The 19,647-nt window shown below is 42.7% G+C and overlaps 4 protein-coding genes across 5 annotated transcripts; 3 read left to right on the forward strand and 1 right to left on the reverse strand.

Moving 5' to 3' along the window:
• Positions 1–677: 677 nt before the first annotated feature.
• On the forward strand, positions 678–2,805 carry si:ch211-202f5.3. Its single transcript, XM_042704476.1, has 2 exons — positions 678–832; positions 1,431–2,805. Exon 2 carries the CDS (start codon positions 1,596–1,598, stop codon positions 1,869–1,871), a length of 276 nt encoding a protein of 91 aa, XP_042560410.1. The 5' UTR covers positions 678–832; positions 1,431–1,595; the 3' UTR covers positions 1,872–2,805.
• A 5,242-nt stretch (positions 2,806–8,047) lies between these two features.
• On the forward strand, positions 8,048–9,623 carry rnf224 (ring finger protein 224). The gene is made up of 2 exons (XM_042704477.1): positions 8,048–8,387; positions 9,285–9,623. Exons 1-2 carry the CDS (start codon positions 8,175–8,177, stop codon positions 9,594–9,596), a joined length of 525 nt encoding a protein of 174 aa, XP_042560411.1. The 5' UTR covers positions 8,048–8,174; the 3' UTR covers positions 9,597–9,623.
• A 2,183-nt stretch (positions 9,624–11,806) lies between these two features.
• On the reverse strand, positions 11,807–18,000 carry prpf4 (PRP4 pre-mRNA processing factor 4 homolog (yeast)). Of its 2 annotated transcripts, none has more exons than XM_042704471.1 (14): positions 17,898–18,000; positions 17,159–17,362; positions 16,809–16,995; positions 16,517–16,604; positions 16,345–16,424; positions 15,946–16,039; positions 15,652–15,746; positions 15,435–15,493; positions 14,923–15,046; positions 14,559–14,648; positions 14,262–14,384; positions 13,217–13,324; positions 12,836–12,954; positions 11,807–12,558 (listed from the first exon to the last, which is right to left on the reverse strand). In XM_042704471.1, the coding sequence occupies exons 2-14, from the start codon at positions 17,319–17,321 to the stop codon at positions 12,365–12,367; spliced, it is 1,524 nt and encodes a 507-aa protein (XP_042560405.1). In that variant the 5' UTR covers positions 17,322–17,362; positions 17,898–18,000; the 3' UTR covers positions 11,807–12,364. The 2 variants fall into 2 exon arrangements, with proteins under 2 accessions (XP_042560405.1, XP_042560406.1); XM_042704472.1 differs by having other exon boundaries at positions 17,892–17,987.
• A 193-nt stretch (positions 18,001–18,193) lies between these two features.
• Positions 18,194–19,441, forward strand: cdc26 (cell division cycle 26 homolog). The gene is made up of 3 exons (XM_042704474.1): positions 18,194–18,298; positions 18,701–18,812; positions 18,930–19,441. Exons 2-3 carry the CDS (start codon positions 18,732–18,734, stop codon positions 19,110–19,112), a joined length of 264 nt encoding a protein of 87 aa, XP_042560408.1. The 5' UTR covers positions 18,194–18,298; positions 18,701–18,731; the 3' UTR covers positions 19,113–19,441.
• The last annotated feature ends 206 nt before the right edge of the window (positions 19,442–19,647 follow it).

The following is a 19,647-nucleotide window of genomic DNA, read 5'->3' on the forward strand; positions in this document are numbered from 1 at the left end:
ACAGTGACCCCATAGCGACTATGCAGGCAATCCTGTTCCTATGGTTGCAGAAATGTCAGTCATGATTAAAACATGTTTCCCTGTCCTGAGGGTGGCCTAAGCTACACGCATGGCTCTCATTTGGTGGTTTTAAAGAGACTAGTCCTGGAACTCAATATGAGCTTGGACTGAGGGCCGTTTTGGGTGGTTTGAGGGAGAACATTTTGATAAAGCACCTGGTTTCTGTGTCAATCAAAGACACATGGAGAAGACAAGAGAAAGAAATGTGTGTGTATGAGAGAGTGTGTGTGTGTGTGTACATGTGGTGATTATAAGTGTGTGTGAGTGTGTCTGCACTTGTGTGTGAAGGAAGCCGACTAGGATGGTAACGCACCTGCACCTGAGTTGCGAAAGGCATGGCAGAGAGGGAGAGGGGCAGAAATAAAGCACAAGAGTGAATGAGTGACATTCCTGAACTGACTCAGCCGACTCCCACCACACCTCCCCAAGGGTTTCGGCAGCAGGAGCGACGCCACGGGGGCAGGGAGGGGCCAGACACTCCCTCTCTTTCTCTCTATCTCTCTCTCTCTCCCTCTCTCTCTGTGTCTTTCTCGTCTCTCTCTCTCTCTTACTCACTCTCTGACTCTCCCTCAGGAACACAAACTCCTCCCGCTCCCTGGCTGTGGTCACCTCAGTCCAGGCGCGGCCACGCACAGGTGTGGCCCTCGTCCCGCAGGAGCGCTGAAGATAAGTCCCCACGCCGAGGCGCAGAGGAGTCACACAGAGGAGCCCCATATGGAAGAGAGATGACAGCTGGTGCCTGCTATAGTTTCACTCAGCCAAAGTCCTAAAGGTGAGTTTTTAAAAGACAATTTGTGTCGAGCTTTGTAGACTCATTATTCCTTGCTCCGATTTATGTAACTGTGAGAAATTGGTATTCAACTTGTTTCATTTTTATGTCAACTTTAAGGATCGTACACACAAAACAACAGTCAGAGATTAAAATAGTTGGGAATACAAAGAGATTGGAATAGCCGTGAGATTAAGGCACATGGGTCTGGCCCTCTGCTGGCTCACAGTAATGCCAAGCACAGACATCCACGTCTTTAATCTGCTGTATCAAAACAGAGGAAATTGAACAGAGGAAAAAAAATGCTGTTTTATTGTTTGGTATGATTAGTGCTTGGTCTCATTGATTTGTTGCTTTCCCGCTTCATAATCCCCTCATAATCCTCAATCTCATTTGTTTTTTGTTTGAACAACATTATCACTCTCAGTTTTTTTAATACAGTCTATGGAGGTCATCACAACCAACGATTCCCACTTATCTACCTTTAATTTCCCTTTGAGGATCAAATAAGAACTTGTATCTATATATCCATCTATCTATCTATCTATCTATCTATCTATCTATCTATCTATCATCATCATGTGTTTATTTGTGCCCACAGGAATCACCAAATACACCACATACACCAGCACCTATGCTTCAGCATCAGATTTAGTTCCATTTGGCTGAAAAAAGTGTGAGAGAAATTCTACCGTCCTGACCTGAGAGAAACAGGAAGTTCTACCGTCCTGACAGTGCCAAGCCTCGTCCACCGCACAGTGTCACCATGAATATCTCCATGGAAAACCCGTACGGTAGCGTAACCATCCCCCGTGCCCAGCTGCGCACCGACGACAACAGCACGGTGATCATCAACCCCATGGCTCTGGAGGGCAATAACGGTGCCAACCCTTATGACGGCGTGCCCGTCTATGGCACGGAGGCCAAGAATGGTACTCAGAACCCTCCGCCCTATGGAGGCGAGGGCAACTACACGGTCAAAGAGGATGAGGAGCAGGTCGGCCGTTGCAATGCCTGCTGTTACCGTTGCCGTCGAAAGTGAGATGCCAACACCTTAGGGCTTCAAGGCCCTTTGGCAGACTATGGAAAGGACCTGGGGATGGGGGCTTGGCCAGTGCCACCATTTTCTCACAGACAGCTGAGTTCAAGCCACCCCAAATGACAGTGTCTTAACAAAGAGTATAATTGATTACTGTACAAAGTATTGATGTTATTACCCATGCCCCATGCCATGTTCCTGTTAGGACAATGCCATTCTTGCGATACTCCTGTATTGTACTGGGGTAGGGTACTAATAATGCTCAAAGTGCCTGGTAGAACAGCTTTATGGCCTTACTTAAGCCCAGACCCGTCATTGTTGTAAGTGTTTATTTATTGGGGTGTGGCTGGGCTGGGGAGCTGCAGTACTTTCTAGCTGTATGGACAAGTGCACATAGCGAGGATTGTTGAGTTCAGCCATTGATTGTTGCCATATGTATATAACCTGTTACCACTGTTTCTATCTTATTGTTCCCAAACAAAAGAGATTGGAGTACTGTGCTCTCCAGTTTCAGTGAAGGTAACTTTTTCAGAAATGCAAAAAGAATGCAAGACCTTTGGGTCTGAAGCTAAAGAATGAAGGAATTTGAAAGCCTCATGGTTTCTGGGTGTCTTGATGGATGAGTTCCTCCGGTTAACCACACCCCAGTCATTGAAATCAAACCACAGTCACATCCACCCTCTCCAGGGACGCATGCATTCCCCTGTCCTTACAAGGATGATAACCCTCCTGAAGGGACTCGAGGAAGGAAGACCCACACACTAGACTGCCTTTTGTGCTCCATCACTGAAGCCTCAGACTGTTGCCCTACCTGGAATTCAATTCAAAAGAAGGGCAACGTCTACGTGTTTGGAGATACTGGTGGGGCCATTCACAACAACTTGAGTAATTGTTCAACTCAATATAAGTTATGTTATAATAAAAGGATATGAGAATATTGAGTTAAACCATTGTTTCATCCGTTGCCATGGAGCTGGCATGTGGGAGAGGGAGTCTACGTGATGATGGCAGCAGAACCGGTTTAAAAACACAAATTGCTACGCTGCATTGGTGTTCTTTCTAGTTTGACAAGTCAGGACATTGAAGGAGTTGAGTTTCACTTACATTTGATTGTGCTGATTGTGTTGATAGTTTCCTTGTTTTTATAAGTTATCATTGGTATTCAACTCAACTGGCACATTTATTTGTTGAGATCAACAAGGTCAAGGGTTATTTTATGGTGAATAACATTAACATGCAGGTTGTATTAACATGCCTAAATCTACTGACTGAGGCGCAAATTGTGAAACAGTCACGTGCCTAAAATCAACACAAATATATTTCTGACTCAAACCTACTCCAGATTGAATGTTATCATGCTCTGTTCTTTTATTGGGTGTTTTCTTGTCTACAAGGACACGCCATTGACATTACAGCCCTGTGAGTAAGCACAGAAACAAAGACACAACATTCTTGTCTAGCTTGACATATTTAATTAATCTATGATACACTCCGCGCTCACAGAACAACAACCTAGTGTGACGCGGCTTTTGTTTTGGTGGTGGAAACTGCTCACCTGAAAAAGACAGACAGGTAAAACTGGCCTTACCTTACTCCACCCACCCACCCACCCACCTTCACTTTCCTCCTCTCTTTGACCTACACTAATAGCATTCCCAAATACCCAGTGTAAACATACAAACATACCCTGCTGTTTGACGAATGTTTGCAGGCCTCTAATAGCAGCATAATCTGTGACTGTGTTGTTTGTCTTGTCTTTGTCCAGTGGCCTGATGTGGCGCTGGCTCAGACCTCAGAGGGGCTCGAGTGATTTTGGAGAGCAGGGGGTATCCATGGGAACAGCTCGGCAACACAAGAGCAGTAAAGGACAAATGGATGTTAAGCCCACAAAAGCAGAAACAATGTTTTTTGATCTGATGTGTGTGTGTGTGTGTGTGTGTGTGTGTGTGTGTGTATGTACCTGTTGTGTGTATATGTATCTGTTTGTGAGTGTGTGTGCGTGTGCAGATGTTTTTTTTATCTGAAATGTGTGTTTGTGTGTGTCTGGGGGGGGTGTCTATGTGTGAAACCCACAGCGTTGCTGACAGTGTAAACATTAGGTTATGGCCAAAAGAACAGATTAAAGACAAGACTTTCAAGTCTTCCACTGACATAATTGCAAATCGAAGGGGTCAGTGTGAACTAATGAAATATAAATTCAATTTAAGCCATGAACATTACTGTTTGGCACAACTATTCAATTACAGTCTGTCTGGTGACATTTAGTTTCTCATCAGCCTTTTAGTCCATTTGTTTGTACTACTCAAGAGTTCTCATACTCAGCTTAAGGATAACCTGTTCGAGAATAGTGATGACCCCTGGAGAAGACTTGACATGGTGCCGTCATCAGAACCATCTAACCATGCGGATAAGCAGCATTCCTGACTATTTAAACACACACAAACAGACAGAGAGGGAGAGATAGAGATGGGGATAGATGGACCAAAATGAAGATCACTCACACAAAATTGCTCATTCTCATTACAGTAGATAACAACATTAGAATGGGTGGGATGAATATCTTTGTTTTATTGAGGAGCTAAATATTGGAACAACAGCTGAAAAGGTTCTCTGAATACCTGTGATCCCTGGCCTCTTTCAACCCATAATGTACAATAGACAGGCAGGATAAATTCTGTGAAATAATTCACCTCACATCAAACAGAATGTTGCGGAATGATGCAGAATCACACAGATCGAAGTGGGAACCAGTTTGTCAACTGATGGAAAGTTACATAAAACCTCCCACTATTCTTAGACTCGGAATGGCAGATGCACAGCTTTTCTTACAGTAGACTAAAGTACACTGCAGTCAGCTGGGAGTAGGACAGCACTGCTCAGCCCGATCTGAGCTCCCTGTGGAGAGATGTGCATCACACTGGTCATTTATATCTTATTTATGATTAATACATTTATTTACACCTCAATGTGCTTGTCCTGGAGGACTATTTAGGTTCAGTCAGCAAAAAACACAGACCTACTTTGCCGACTAAAGTAGAGAGGCAGCAAAATAGCCTGGCCACGAGCCATGACACAGCACATTGTGTTCTCTTTCCCTGCTCCCTCAACCAGCGGGAAAAAGGGTGGTTAAACTTGAACGTGATCCCTCCCCTCCAGGTAAAACCGGGGGGGAGGGGTTTCACGTCAGCTGGCCATGGCTAAAGCAGAAGAACACTGTTTATTTAACATTTAAGTGCTGGGTGTGAACCTTCGGCCTTGCTTCATCGTAGGTGATAACAACTGAGCACACTGATCTATCACTGCGAGCTGAAACTAAGACCGGCACTGCATTGTTCATAACAGGTTTTCAGCAACAATAGGCTTAATCTCCACGATAAAGGAGAGCATTGTCAAGGCAGGCTCTACTCAGGGTTTTCAGATACTGGAAAGCATTCAAAGGTCTTACTGGAACATAATGTCACTGTATTGTTAGAGTGTAATATTAGATGTATAGCCTAGACATAGGAATATGCTGTGTTTGCAGTGGATTCATCACCCTTACACTGTGAAGGGGCTCTTTAATGTGTGCTGCCATCATGTGGTTTTAAAAATAAACTGCAGTAATGAGCTGCCCAACCATCACAGCCATCAAATTGAGATAGCGAAAGTAGAGACAAAGAAGACAGTGCAACTGAAAGTATGTTTACTTAGAAATATAACATTAATAATAATAAAAAATCAGTTCAAATTTTGCACAGATGTAAATTGTCTGAAAAGAGTGAGAAAATGATTATGTTATTAGTCAGATTCCAGGGCAAAGCCTCTAATGTAGTGTTTGTGTCCAGGGTAACCAGTGTTAGCGGTGGGACTAAAGGATAGGAGCATTTAGGAGCTAGATTAACATCATCAGTGACACTTACAGTTGAATGACTACTGCTGATTGTCCTTGTTCTCACTGATTACACACACCAAACATGATATCTATGGGTACCCCCAAATGTATCTGTCTTGGTTTGGACTTTGTGCTGGGGCACAGGGGTCTGGATCAAACCAACCCAGTGGTGGGGGCTGGGGATGAACACTTGTTCTCCTGGCTAGTTTGGCTGGCCCATGCCGATGACAGGCGGGCCACGGGTGAGTGGGATCAGGTTTCAGTGTGTCCTTTGTTGCCTGTATGTAAGGTGATCGGCCCACACTGCTCGCAATGCTCCCAACAGGGATGTGAGCCGTTCTCCCCTTTCACCCTCTCAGACAGCTGGACCGACCACTCACACACACACACAAACACACACGTACACACAATGTGCAAAGTATGTTAAACCGCATCCTGGTCTATGCATGTGTGTGTCTGTGTGTGTCTGTGTGTGAGTGTGTGTGTGTGTGTGTGTGTGTGTGTGTGTGTGTGTGTGTGTGTGTGTGTGTGTGTGTGTGTGTGTGTGTGTGTGTGTGTGTGTGTGTGTGTGTCTGTCTGTCTGTCTGTCTGTCTGTCTGTCTGTCTGTCTGTCTGTGTGTGTGTGTGTGTGTGTGTCTCTGTGTGTGTGTGTCTCTGTGTGTGTGTGTGTGTGTGTGTGTGTGTGTGTGTGTGTGTGTGTGTGTGTGTGTGTGTGTGTGTGTGTGTGTGTGTGTGTGTGTGTGTGTGTGTGTGTGTGTGTGCGCGCGCGCGCGCGCGAGAGAGAACACTACAAGAAAACAAGTTCTGTTCTCCTGTTCCCCTCTCAGCATCCTCTATCCTTATCATTTAGTTCTCACACTAAGTAGTGAAATGCGTGGGATGCATCAGCATGAGTCTTAAATATTAAAGACTCCTGGGAAGTGAGCCACGGCATTGGCACACTCTGTTTGCCCTTCACTTGAAAGGAGCTGTGGTGACAGAGTAGGCAAACAAAAGCCAGACCTGTATTACAGGACATAACAGGGACAACCCTCTGACTATCTGTGTGTGTGTGTGCATGTGTGTGCGTGTGTGTGTGTGTATTTGCTTGGTTATCCTACATTCTGCACACACAAACACACACACACACACACACTCACACAGACATGCACACACACGTACACTCTGGCTTTCCCACACACATACACACCTGTTTGACTGTTTGATAGAGTCGGCTGTAGGGAACAGAAACAAACAGGAGCCTCCCATGCAGGAACAAACTGAGTCTGGTTTGAGATGAACGCCGCTGAGAGAAAGCCACTCGGACACCACCACAGCGACTCCAGCCACCAGTAGCTTGGGAGACCTAGCCAAACAAGGTGAGTCCACAACATATATATATATATATATATATATATATATATATATATATATATAGCCTAAAGCCTGTTAATTTATATGCCATGTTTCATGGCAATTTCTGGCAAAGTTCATGATTTTGGCAAACCAAATGTGGTACACAATTATAACATTACTTAAACAAATGTTCTACATATACATTTTAATTTCCATTTGTGTTTTTGTCTTGCTATGGAGATTATCTTGGCCTCAGATCGCATCTTCTAGAATATAGTCATACCCTTCCATAACAAATTGTGTATTGTTTCATTATATAATGATCATGTATTACGTTACTTGACCATTTTCCATTTTGTTTGGTCATGTTTCTCATGCATTTGATCCTGTATTGTTCCTCTCTGTAAATTATTCATGTTTCAGGCTTATTGACCTGAGCTGTCACTGGTTCAGAGTTAAGAAATAATGAGGCTGCTGGCTTTCGCTAATCTACCAAAGAAATCAATGTAATATAGGCTTGTCATAAAGAGGTAGTAGACACATTTATTAATTCTCTCTTTGCTGAAAATCTAACTGAGACAGCCTGCAGCTCGTAGGCTATAAACTGACCTATCTGTCTGTCTACAATTAATCTAAACTCAAATTAAGCTAAATGAAGTTCCTTTGCAAGCCTGAGATGGGATAAACGAATGACACAATATAATGTTGAAGACAGAGAAACAAATACAACATTTGGGTTATCCCCTGATGTCCAGATGCATTTTGCTTGACTGCAACTAAGCAGCTTTGCGATGTAAAGTTTCGTGTAGGTAACTTTTTTTGTTTTATGTAGATCACTTTTTTGCGTTATGTTGTACTGGTGTTCGCTGTTTATTAATGAGAGAATAGAAAGAAGAAACAAAACAGCGGAACCTCTCAGGCCAACACTTCTCCACATTGTACTAGGGGTTGTGCAATTTTCATGTTTGCGGAAGTGGTGTTTATAGTAGGTCAGGAGGACAACAAATCGTTCTCATAAGAAGAGGACATTTGATGTCAGTGCAACGAATAGCCAACGTTATTAAACTGTTATTAACACGTTTAAATGACTACAGGGAGAGATGTCTGAGGAAGACGTACCGGTGCCAGAGGCTCCAGTGGAGGGCGATGTGGAGCCTGTAGACGTGACTCCCTCCAGAGACAGCCGCAAGTTGGACTGCATTATCTGCTACAGCGCCTACAACCTGGGCGACCGGCTGCCCCGCAAGCTGTACTGCGGGCACACCTTCTGTCAAGCGTGTCTGCGACGTCTGGACACCATCATCAATGAGCAGGTGACCATGGACACACACATACATATTTAACTTTCAGTCCAATTATCTCCTGGAGAGTCCTTATTTTAAAGTTTGTGTGTCAATAGCAATTTTCTATTTTAACAGATACGCTAAACGTATATTTATATGGAACGTTACATTACATGTATACGGTCAGGCTAGAAGTCTTACAATTTGCAAAAAAGCCCTTATCTGCTAGGGATTTAACTCTTGTGTAAGTAGGTAACATGTGAGCGCTAGCCTTTAATCATGGGCTGTCTGTGTAGGAAAAAGGCCCAATCTGTCTTCATAGATAGCAGCAGTGGGGCTCTTTGATGTCTTGGGATATGGACAGTAGAAGCTTTATCCTGTCAGTCCTCTAACTTTGAAACAATTCATGGCTGTTGACCCAGAACCACTGGGGTCAGGAGCACATTTAAGAACATACCATGAACTTTCTGCCTGACCACAGAGTTAAGTCACCCAGGTTTATGAAGTCCTTGTCCAAGTCCATGTAATAAACACACAACTCTTGTGAAGGGAATCAGAATTCTCGAATGAACTCAGATGCCACGGAAAACTTTTGCTTCTATTTATTCAGAACATCTTTTTATCCAAAGTGTACCACAGCATACAGTTTTTTTCTGATCAGTGCAAAAGTGGCTGTAGATTTTCATTAAACCTGAGTAGAAAAAGCCTACCTGAAGGACCTGATCAATTCTATGTGGAGACTGAGATTACACAATCAGTAAAGGGACTCGGATGTGCTCTTAACACCTTCTCTAAATACAGAGAAGAGACAGCTTTATCTGTGCGTTCTTTTCTATGGGCCTCAAACCCATAACAACCCTGATGTTGTTAGCACACATTAAAACACAACTGACATCCCTTATCTGCCGCCTTTTCTGTTTGAACCAGATGTGGATCCCCTGCCCCCAGTGTCGGCAGAACACCCCTTTGCCTCGCGGGGGCGCCGGTGGCCTTGACCTGGACCTGGCCGCCTTCCTGGGCGTGAAGGCCGAGGCGGACAGCGTGAGGGGCGGGGCCCGGCAAGGCGGCCCTGGGGGCCTCGGAGGTCACCTGGAGCACAAGATCTCCTTCAACAAGCAGCCGTCGCCACCCATCGTGGAGCAGCCCCCCTCGGCCTGGGTGCAGGGGGCCCTGGCCGAGCCGCGCTTCCAGAGGAGCCCCTGCTGCCGCCACTGCGCGCTCTGCTGCTGGTGCTTCTGAAGACAGAGGAGGAACACACAGCTCAGCTGAGACCAGTGTTAATTTCGTTGACGAAAACTATGACGAAAAATATTCGTTAACGACCTTTTTTCCGTGACTAAAACGAGACTAAGACGTGACGAAAACGGATATTTATAAATAAAAACTATGACTAAATCTATTTTAACTTTCGTTGACGAGACGAGACGAAAATGTTGGTGGTTGACTAAATCACAATTGTTTTTTTTTTCTAAACTTGTATGCGCATCATTGGTTGAATGTTGCCCGGTCCTGTATCTATCCCTCCTCCACTCCCTGAGATGGCCAGACATGCAAGTGACGCCCTATGGCTGAACGTTATGATGGCTGAAGTTCAAGCACTCGGTACTGGAGACAAATAGGAATAGATATCTGGACAGTCTTTAATTATAACTTGACAGAAAATAAAACACAATGCACCGCAATAACCGGAGAGAAACCTTGTGGCTTCAAAATAGGTGGGAAGAACACAACAAGAGGCACCTGAAAGCGCACAAGACAACCCTGCCATTTATGCCAAGGTAAATTAGCTAGTAACTGTCAATGATAATTAGCTAATGTTAACTAGTTATTCGAATATATTAGCCAACGTTAAGTTAACTTCAAAGGAGCAGTCGAGTGTATAGGTTGTGTCAGCTTGGATAACTAGCTAGTCATTTTCGATTGAAACCTCCCGTTTGGCTTGGCAAATGAGTTCCAAAACTTTTAGCTAGCTAACGTTGGCTAACTATGAGGTAGCATAGCTAAGTTATACTAGCTATCGATAACTAGCTAGTAAACACATTGCAGAGTGGACTATAGGACAGGCCACGCATGACATTAATCAAGAAAAAATAAATGAATATGTGATTGGTTTACATAACCTTGTCTATTTATGCAATTGTTATTATCATTGGCACTATTATCAACTCTCAAACTATCCGTCTAGCTAAATACTGTATGTTGGTTATCAGATTGCACAGCAATTCATATGGAGGATATGTGGTTGATTTAACTAAGGCCAGGTAGGCATAGTAGTTGTATTGTGTTATCAGATCATTTGAATCTTCAAAATCTAGACTTGATATTCTCTTATATTTTAATGATAATACTGTTAATTAAGTATTGCCTTAAAATTATTATTTACATTGAATTCATTGGAATTCAGCTGTAGGCATAGGAGATCTGTATCTTAGAGACTAATTGCATCCACAGTTTAAGTACTGCAAGCTTGACTATTATGCAGTTGTAGACACAACACAAGGGGTCCCCGGGCCTGAGAAGGGATGGAAAGGAGTTTAATGTGACTATAAGATGGACTTAATTTTTAGTTTAATGTGACTAAAACTAGACTAAAATGTAATGAGACTTCGTCGACTAAAACTAGACTAAAATGTTCTGAGTTTTCGTCGACGAAAACTAGACTAAAACTAAGCAGGATAAAAATGACTAAAAGTGACTAAAACTAATATGCATTTTCGTCTAAAGACTAAGACTAAGACTAAATCTAAAATAGCTGCCAAAATTAACACTGGCTGAGACTGCAGACTTCATATGTGAAGAGGCCGGATGGGCTTAGTTCGCAGGGAGGACTTTTTTTGTGTCGTTAAATCGCAACTACTGTCCATCAGCGCATAGCTCTGTAACTGGCCTGTGAGTCAGTCATGTGCTGGAGAGACCACAGGTTCATCGACCTACAGACCACAGACGAAGAGGCACTTCAGTGCTCCATTAAACATGCAAAGAAAAATCCCACCGGGACTGGGACTTCAAGTAGGGCCCACCATCTGCTGGTCAGCCTGAGGACATAGTTCCTCAGATGTAGACTTGATGCACAGGACCATGAGCAACTGGTGGTGTTGCTAAAGAACCCACAAAAGCCACCACACACACACACTTCTCAATTCAGTAATGCCAAGCAGGGCGGAAGACGAAGACGTCTGTGAACAAACGTGTAGGAGTCTGCAAACTCGATGAGCTTCAAGACCAGCTGATGGCCCTTCATGGTCTTTGGCCTGCCTCCTGCACTTACATGGAGGACACTTTCAGTTGATGCTTTCTGATTTCTGGGGTTAAGGGACACTGGGGTTTTCTCAGGACTGCTGGTGAGAAAATGTCCTCAGAAAGACAGAAAGAGAGATGCGTGTGTTTCCGATGCTTTTGTTTACATCACAGTGGAGAGAAGGTCTATGAAATAATGACAGACTTCTGACTATTATTGTTTTTTTTTAATAAAAAAAGACTAAAGAATTGAGGCATTGAAAAAAAGGAGGCATAAGACATGCATCTCACTAGAATTGTCATTAGGCTTTGCAAGTCTTTTTTGTTTATCTAAAAATGTACATACAAACATGACAAATAATAAATTCTCCAGGATTATATGTCCACTCCATGTCCACTCTAATTCTCCATAATAAAACCCACAAATCAGTTTTTTACAGAATGGTTTGCCAGAAGGGGAACTGGTTGACAGGAAAATTATGTATTTTAATCTAGCTCTGAGATGACCACAGAAATTCAATCCATTTCTGGGCTGCAAAGTTTGATGACAAATTTTGGGAATCTGGTCAATTCATACGAAATCCACTCTTACAAAGGAATTTTAGTGACCCAACAGTCCTAAAAGATGGTTATGTAAAACCCAATGGTCTTTGGGTCATGCATTTACAACACCCGATAACTCACTCATCAACATCTGCACACACATACACACCTGCAGACACATACACACCTGCACACACACATACATACACAGTTCCTCAAAGCCGCGGTTATTCGGACATCCAGAGTTTGAAGGTGCGGTCATAGGAGCAAGTTGCTATGAACTGTCCGTCAGGAGACAGATCAAGACCCATGACCTTGCCCTCGTGACCTGCCAGCGTCTTCAGTGGAGACCAGCCAGGGTGGGTCCACACCTTAGCCATGTTGTCGTACGCCCCAGTCAACAGGTAGTGACCGTCAGTGGCTGAAAGAGGAAGGAGAGTTCCATAACATTTCAGCTGAACAGGGCGTCATTTTGTTAAGACAGGCCAAAATACAGCACAGAACCAGTCTAAAGATCTGCCCAATCTCCCGATTTGAACCCAGTAGTTATTTTCAAAATACCTTGCGTTCAATGCTCTTCATGAATTTGCCAAATCTTGAATTTACTCTTAATTAAATCACCTTTCAAAACACCAACCAATGCTGTTGTAAAAGATCATTCATATTCGGTCTGATATAGTGGAAGGGAGGAGACTCACGCTGGAATTTGACAGAAGACAGGAGATTCTGATGGGCAGGGATGGTGTAGATACACTTCCTCTGACGCAGGTCCCACACCTTACAGGTGTGATCCCCACTTCCTGTTGCCACATTAAAGCTGCAGAGGAAAACTTATTTCAGCAGCTGCATACCAACATTTACATGATCCTGTCCATTAAATTAAACAGGTCCTGACAAAGTACTGATGAGGCCTAGATCTCAAAATCAATGGCGCTGCTGTAATGTCAATTATAACATGTGGTAAATGCCTCTAATATAAAGTTGATCTGTACTATGGGATTCTTCCTGGTACTTGGGGTTCAAAATCAACAACTAGGCCATTGAGGGTATACGGACAACGGCCTGTTGTGTCAACTTACCCGTTGGGGGAAAAGTTGATGCTGTAGATTTCCTTCAAATGACCCTCCAGAAACATGACACAGCGGCCTGTCCGCAGGTCCCAAACACGGCCAAACGCGTCCAAACCACTGCAGAGAGAGAGAATAAAATGCTCAACTGAAAGTGAAGTAGAAGTGATTTTTTTCAAGTTTGGTCCTAACTACATTAGAAATATGTCTATTGCACAATCAATATGAACACATACTGCTGTTAATGACAGAGAGCAGTTTTCATGCTTGAGACCCAGCAGTATGAGGTCTGTGTATGCGTGTGTACACAACACTAGGGTCAGGGGCCACATACATGAGTCGAATCATGTGAATGGTTCTTTGTTCTACAAGGTCTGCAGTCACAATAACTGTAACTGGCTTTCAGGGTCCACACACATTTTTATCCATACATTTCCAAATGCCTGTAAACATGAAACATTTGCATGACTATTCCAAAACGTACTTATATTACCAAAACTTCTCCAGGCCAACAAATTTCATGATTTTTCCAAATGTAATGATTTTTTTACTACGTACAAACCCTCAGTTTTAATTAAATTACAGATCACTTCAGTTATTAGTGAGCCAAGGAGGGGCTCAACACATTTACAGCCTGTTAAGTTGTTCAGATTCAGAGACCCTGAGGACTTGTCCTGTCAAAGACTTGCAATGTGAAGGATAAATGGATGCTGCCTTCATCCATCATTGTCATTAGTTGTATGCCAATAAGAAGCCATACAATCTGATGTGCAGGTACAGAGTCTAAAGTTTTGACATTTCCAGTCACAAGGATTCACAACAACCATAAAAAGTATTCTGCCTTAGATCCAAGTACTCAACGCTGAAGCACAGAGAAGAAATATGGTCTCAGTCCATATTTAGGTAAAGATCCAGTCCTAGTCATGTCCTGCAGTCTAATGACCAAAACAGAATAAGAACTGTCTAACATAGCTAAGAGTCTTATCAGTGCTAGATCTGAAAGCTGAATGACAGAGAAGAATATGAGGTGCATCCGTGGCTGGTCTGCAGGCCTTACCCTGTCCCTGCCAAAGAGCCATCTGGGTGGAAGTCCAGGTCATGGACACCCTTGCTGTGGCCCTCTTGGTGAAGAATTTCCTCTTGGGCGTCCAAGTCCCACAGCCGCCAGGAGTTATCATAACTGGGGTGGTTAGGGGAAGGAATTACAGAAAGAATGAGCATTGAAAGAATTGGAATTACGGATCCTTATTAAGAAAGCACAGGTAAGCATATTAAGATGACATTAGGGAGTTTGAATTTGGTGCAATTTGGCGCATTTTGTTTGGTGAAATACAACAGCAGCGACTGTACTCACCAGGTGGTACCAAGGAAGCGCCCAGATGGGTGCCAGGCTACTCGTGCCACTCTCACAGAGTGCCCCTCTATGTCGGCCACTGGCTCGTCACTGTTGAAAGGCCACGAGGATAAAAGCATTAGCCATGTCTGCTTCCTCCTTTCACTCTCTCAAATGTACATACATAGAGTATGTGCAAATACACAGACACACACTACCCATTGTTACTTTATCCGCAAACAAAATAAATTCACATTAGGGCAAACATTTACTTTGCCATTATATTCACCCTGTTACCAGAAAGGAAGCCATTGTGCCTTGTATGATTGGTTTATTCTGTGAATGGCTGACAGACACAAATACAGTGCGTTTATAAAATTCAGACCTGTCCAAACTCCACAGCTTGACTGTTCCATCGGTGGAACAAGAGGCCATGTTGATGTCCGAATCCTCCAGGGACAGTGTGGCCTTTGGGTGAAAGCTGATTGCCCCCACATGGGTATTGTGACCTGAAGGAGAGTGTAGCTCATGCTGTCAGTACTCTCCCTCATTAATTGCAAACATTTAGAGCCCAGTACAACAGATAAGGAGACGTACAAGCTTAGGCAATTCAATCTTCCGGTGATATTTTCATGTTTCCACCCATGTCTTAGATGTCATAATTAGTGGGGCTGTAACATGATGAATGATTAATGTTGCCAATATCAGTCATTATTCAGACTATATTGACTTGTGATTACACTTTTGACAGGATTTATTTATAGGATGCCATGCAAGTAATTACAGGTACCGGTACTATACAACAATAACATACAACTGTCAGCCAGTCAGAAACAACAATTTCCCATGGCCATGGTATGAACTATTGTCAAAACCACAAGGGACTGATTCACCTACCCCTTAGTGTGCGGACCAAGCTGCAGTCTGGGATGTTCCAGAGTTTACATAAGCCACTCCTGAAGACACACAAAAGGAATGTATTTATACAACATTTGTGATAGAAAAAAAAAAGAAAAGATAATGTACATTGATTGTCTTTGATCAACATGACAGTGCATCAGGATATGACTGAAAACATCCATTTTATTTCTACATAAAATAAACAAATACGTACCAAGACGCTGTTACCAGTAGTTTAGAGTTTGGACTGAACTGACAGTATGAGATAGGTCTGTCATCTCCAATCTGACTGCAGAAGTTATTTAGATTCTAGAGAGAGAATGGACACACACACAAACAGAACAAAAACAAAAAAACACACATCACTCTACAACTTTCCTTGCAAAGAAACAAATAGAATGCAAATGGTTAATCTATTCATAATTTCTTAAACTGTGTTTTTAAAGGCGCTTTTTAAAATCTGTTTTGTTGTGCTGTGTACTGGTTGTTATGTGCTCTGGCTGCGTACCCTGAGGTTTTTGTGTTGCTCCTGTTGCTTGACGGTGCGTGTGGACTCTGGGATTTCCTTGTGGGCTCTGGCCTCCTCCAGTCGTGTCATTGCCCTGAATACCACCAGATTAGAGGACTATTTGAAATCGCCATTTTGCATTATCCCCAACAGTCATCCACATCTGTAGCCTTTATAACAAACTCTAACCTGCAACAACATCTTGGGCTACGAACAGGATACTTTCTTTTAATGGAGGTTGTAAAATAACAGGCCAAAAAAAAATGTTTGCTAGATCATGGTATGGTACATTAGAAAAGATCAAGCTTGTGCCACTTTCTGGCTTGACCTTGATTAACTCTGAACCACACACACACACTTTTCCTGTCAATACTCTTCAGCGTGATGAGGAGTGTTTACCTGGGCAAAGAGTAGTGGGCAATCCACAGTCGAGCATCTTTCAGAGAAGTAGGGCCCTCGTGATACCAGGTCTGCTGACACTAAAAGAGGAGCACATTGTGGGCAAGTGAGTTTCAGCACCGTATACAGAAAAGAGTTGGGCAAAAAAGCAGAGGTCAGATGAACTGCTCACCTCATCCTGGCTGCGCTTGGATTTTTCTTCCTCCTTCTTAGACTTCTTCAGTGCGTCAGGCCCCACCACAGACAGGACGGCCCTTAATCTGAATCAGATTAAGAAGACTTTTAATGTAAAACCTCTATGTGAAATCCAAAGTTAAGAAGGCATAATGACTATTGAAATGACTGTCAAATACATCTGCTTAAAGAGCACAGTATGAGTTTTAAAGAGTTATAACAAATACTTCTACATATATAAATGTCCTCGTGAAGTAGTATGGCAATTAACTACTTTTGTGTTAATTTACCTTTCTCGTCTCTCTGCGGGCCCCTCCCCAAAGAGTGTGATTGGCTCGCCGAGAGCCCGCAAGCAAGCTTTGACCTCTGCGTCGTCAGTGGATACGGTGATCTGCCTCGCCCTCTTGCGCCTCTCAAATTCAAGCAGCACATCTGACTGTCTCTCGCTCATACGATCCTCCAGCTCCATCACTTCACCTATGGGACAGTGCACACATTATTTCTCAAGACATACCTGCTTTTCCGGGGTCCATGAAATTACAGGTAATCATTCACTAAGATGTTATTGAACCTGGGGCCAAATAATGGTTAGACTCAGAGGCCTTGGACAACTTTTGAGATTAATTCACGTTCAACTGACCACTAGAGATGTTGATGTTGCCAGCATCGATTCCAGCTTTGACCCCATCTTTTCCTGACCCAGTGCCCCCTTCCCGGCCCAAACGTTCCCGCTCCTTCTCCTCCAGACTTCCATAGAAGATGCGAGACTTCTTCACCATGGGGGCGTCCTCGTCGTCCGACATCTTTATAGTTATTACCAAAGGTATATGAACAGACCTGGAGCCTATTGAACCAGGGTAAAAGTTTGATTGGGTTACATGTATATACAGACCAGATGGTTCCCCTTTGAAAACCTTGGCTGCCTGTGTGACAGAGGCCCCATATGCTGCAGTGCAAGAACTAACCTAAATGCTCAGTAACACATTGTGGCCATTGGCCACTAACGGAACAGAATTCAGTGCAAACAGTTTAAAGACGACATACTAAACCAAAGTCACCAAATGTTAATCCTAGACTAGATGAAGATACTGTCGTCTCTTCGCCCTCTGGTGTTGTATTCTGTGTTATTCTGAATTCTACTGAAATACAGAAAACTACTAACTAACTACTACTTTGGATACAAGTTTGTATCGCTAGGCAAGCAGCACAGTAAACTTCCGAACCATGCACCGCCCGACATCTACCTGATATTTTAGGATTAGAATATAACAATAACGCGACATATTAGGTTATCAAATAACAGCAAAAGTATCAAATGCAGTATTGGAAGTTTAATAAAGAAGTTGTGTGACAATATACTTATATGTACTCACAGTTACCTTTGATATGAAGAAGCGACTCAAACCGAACGAAACAGCCGCGTTTTGCTAGTCGCACAGGATATGCGTAAACACTCTGCTCTCAGCTCTTGCCAAAGTAAGTTCACCAGGATATATTGCGTCATCTAGTGTATAGGATGTCCTCTCAATAGTTAGTGTTCTTGTGTAGTGTTATTGCTATGTAAATAATTGTTGATTAAATTACAGCTGAAAAAATGAATTACTAGTAAGATGCACTAAATATACTTTTTTTTTCGTTTTCACCATATTCTTTTTCTCATTGTCCTCCTCAGGTTTCGTGATATTCTGGAATAAGAAAATCACATTTCCCACAAAACCTTTCACGATTGATGATGTCACGTAATGGCGACTCTGTGAGTGAATAGCAAGAACAATTCGTGGTAGGTATTTATCTATGTATTATGCTTATAACTAACAGCCTATAATCTATATATTTACTATTTTGTTATTGCCATTTGCAAAACATACGTGGCTTAACTGGCTTGAACTTTGATTGTTTGTAACTATTGTTTGTCTCACCAAACTGGTATTGTTGTTGACTAGCCAGCTTGTTACGTTAAGTAATGTTGAGCCAATTGACCTATAATGTCAATATAATTTTCTCTAGGTCTTGCTAATTCCTGTCAACACTCGACGGGTCATGTTAACGTGTAAATGCGAAATGTTTCTGTAAATTTGACTTACAGTGTTACATGCAGAAGAGCTCAAGTTCACTAGTTATAACGTAATGTCAAGTAATCAGTATAGTTTAAGATTTCACAAGCCGTTCTTGTCTTTTATAGTTACTAAGGAGCTACCCAAAAGTAGTCAAGGATGCTACGAAGAAAGCCAACACGTCTGGAGCTGAAATTGGATGACACAGAGGAGTTTGAGAGTGTCAAGAAGGAACTTGAGGTAATCTCATAGAGCAAACAGAAGAGACATAAAAGTAGCGTTTTGTTTAGAAGTCACATGCGTGTGTGCATCTTTGCAGGTTCTCCGGGATTAATGTACCGTGTTCTTCATTTTCAGAGCCGTAAGAAACAGCGGGAAGAGGTAGATGTAGTTGGAGTGGCAACGTCAAGTGAGATGGGTGGCACAGCCGGTGGCGCAGAAGGGAAGACCCGAGAGCAAATGATCCATGACCGAATAGGCTATAAACCCCATCCCAAACCCAACACGTTACCATCCTTGTTTGGAAATCTCTCCTTTTGAGTGTTTAATTGACTCAAGATTGTAAGACATCAAAGTTAGTTACTGTTCAGTCCAGTACCACATCCCTAAATTAACATGTATGTATTCGTGATGGCAGAATTTCTTCCACAAATGTATTTTTATACAGTGTAAATGTTTAGTTTTTTTTGTATGTTGCTTAGGCTTATGGAACAATGACTGATTTGGATTACTACAACTTTGATTTGTTTAATTGAGTATTGAGCACTTGAGTCTGTGCTAATTTCTGTGTATGTGTGTGGGAGGGGGGATAGTTTTTTTAATTGAAATAAATTACTTTCAGTCTCAGCATAGACTGCACCTCTGGTATAGATGTTGTGGTCATTAGTTGTTTCATTTATAGGGTTAATTACCAGAAGTAATATGATATTGACACAGCTCTTTTTGGTGATCATTGTCACAGGAAAGTCTTCATTCATTTGTTTAGGCAGGGCCTTTCTATGCTCTCTAAAGGTAATAATTCCCCTTTAAGTATGGGCAGACAGTACTATCTGAAGTTGCAATCAAAAGGAACAAC

This window comes from Clupea harengus, unplaced genomic scaffold (assembly GCF_900700415.2).
Source record: "Clupea harengus unplaced genomic scaffold, Ch_v2.0.2, whole genome shotgun sequence".
NCBI classification, from domain to species: Eukaryota; Metazoa; Chordata; class Actinopteri; order Clupeiformes; family Clupeidae; genus Clupea; species Clupea harengus.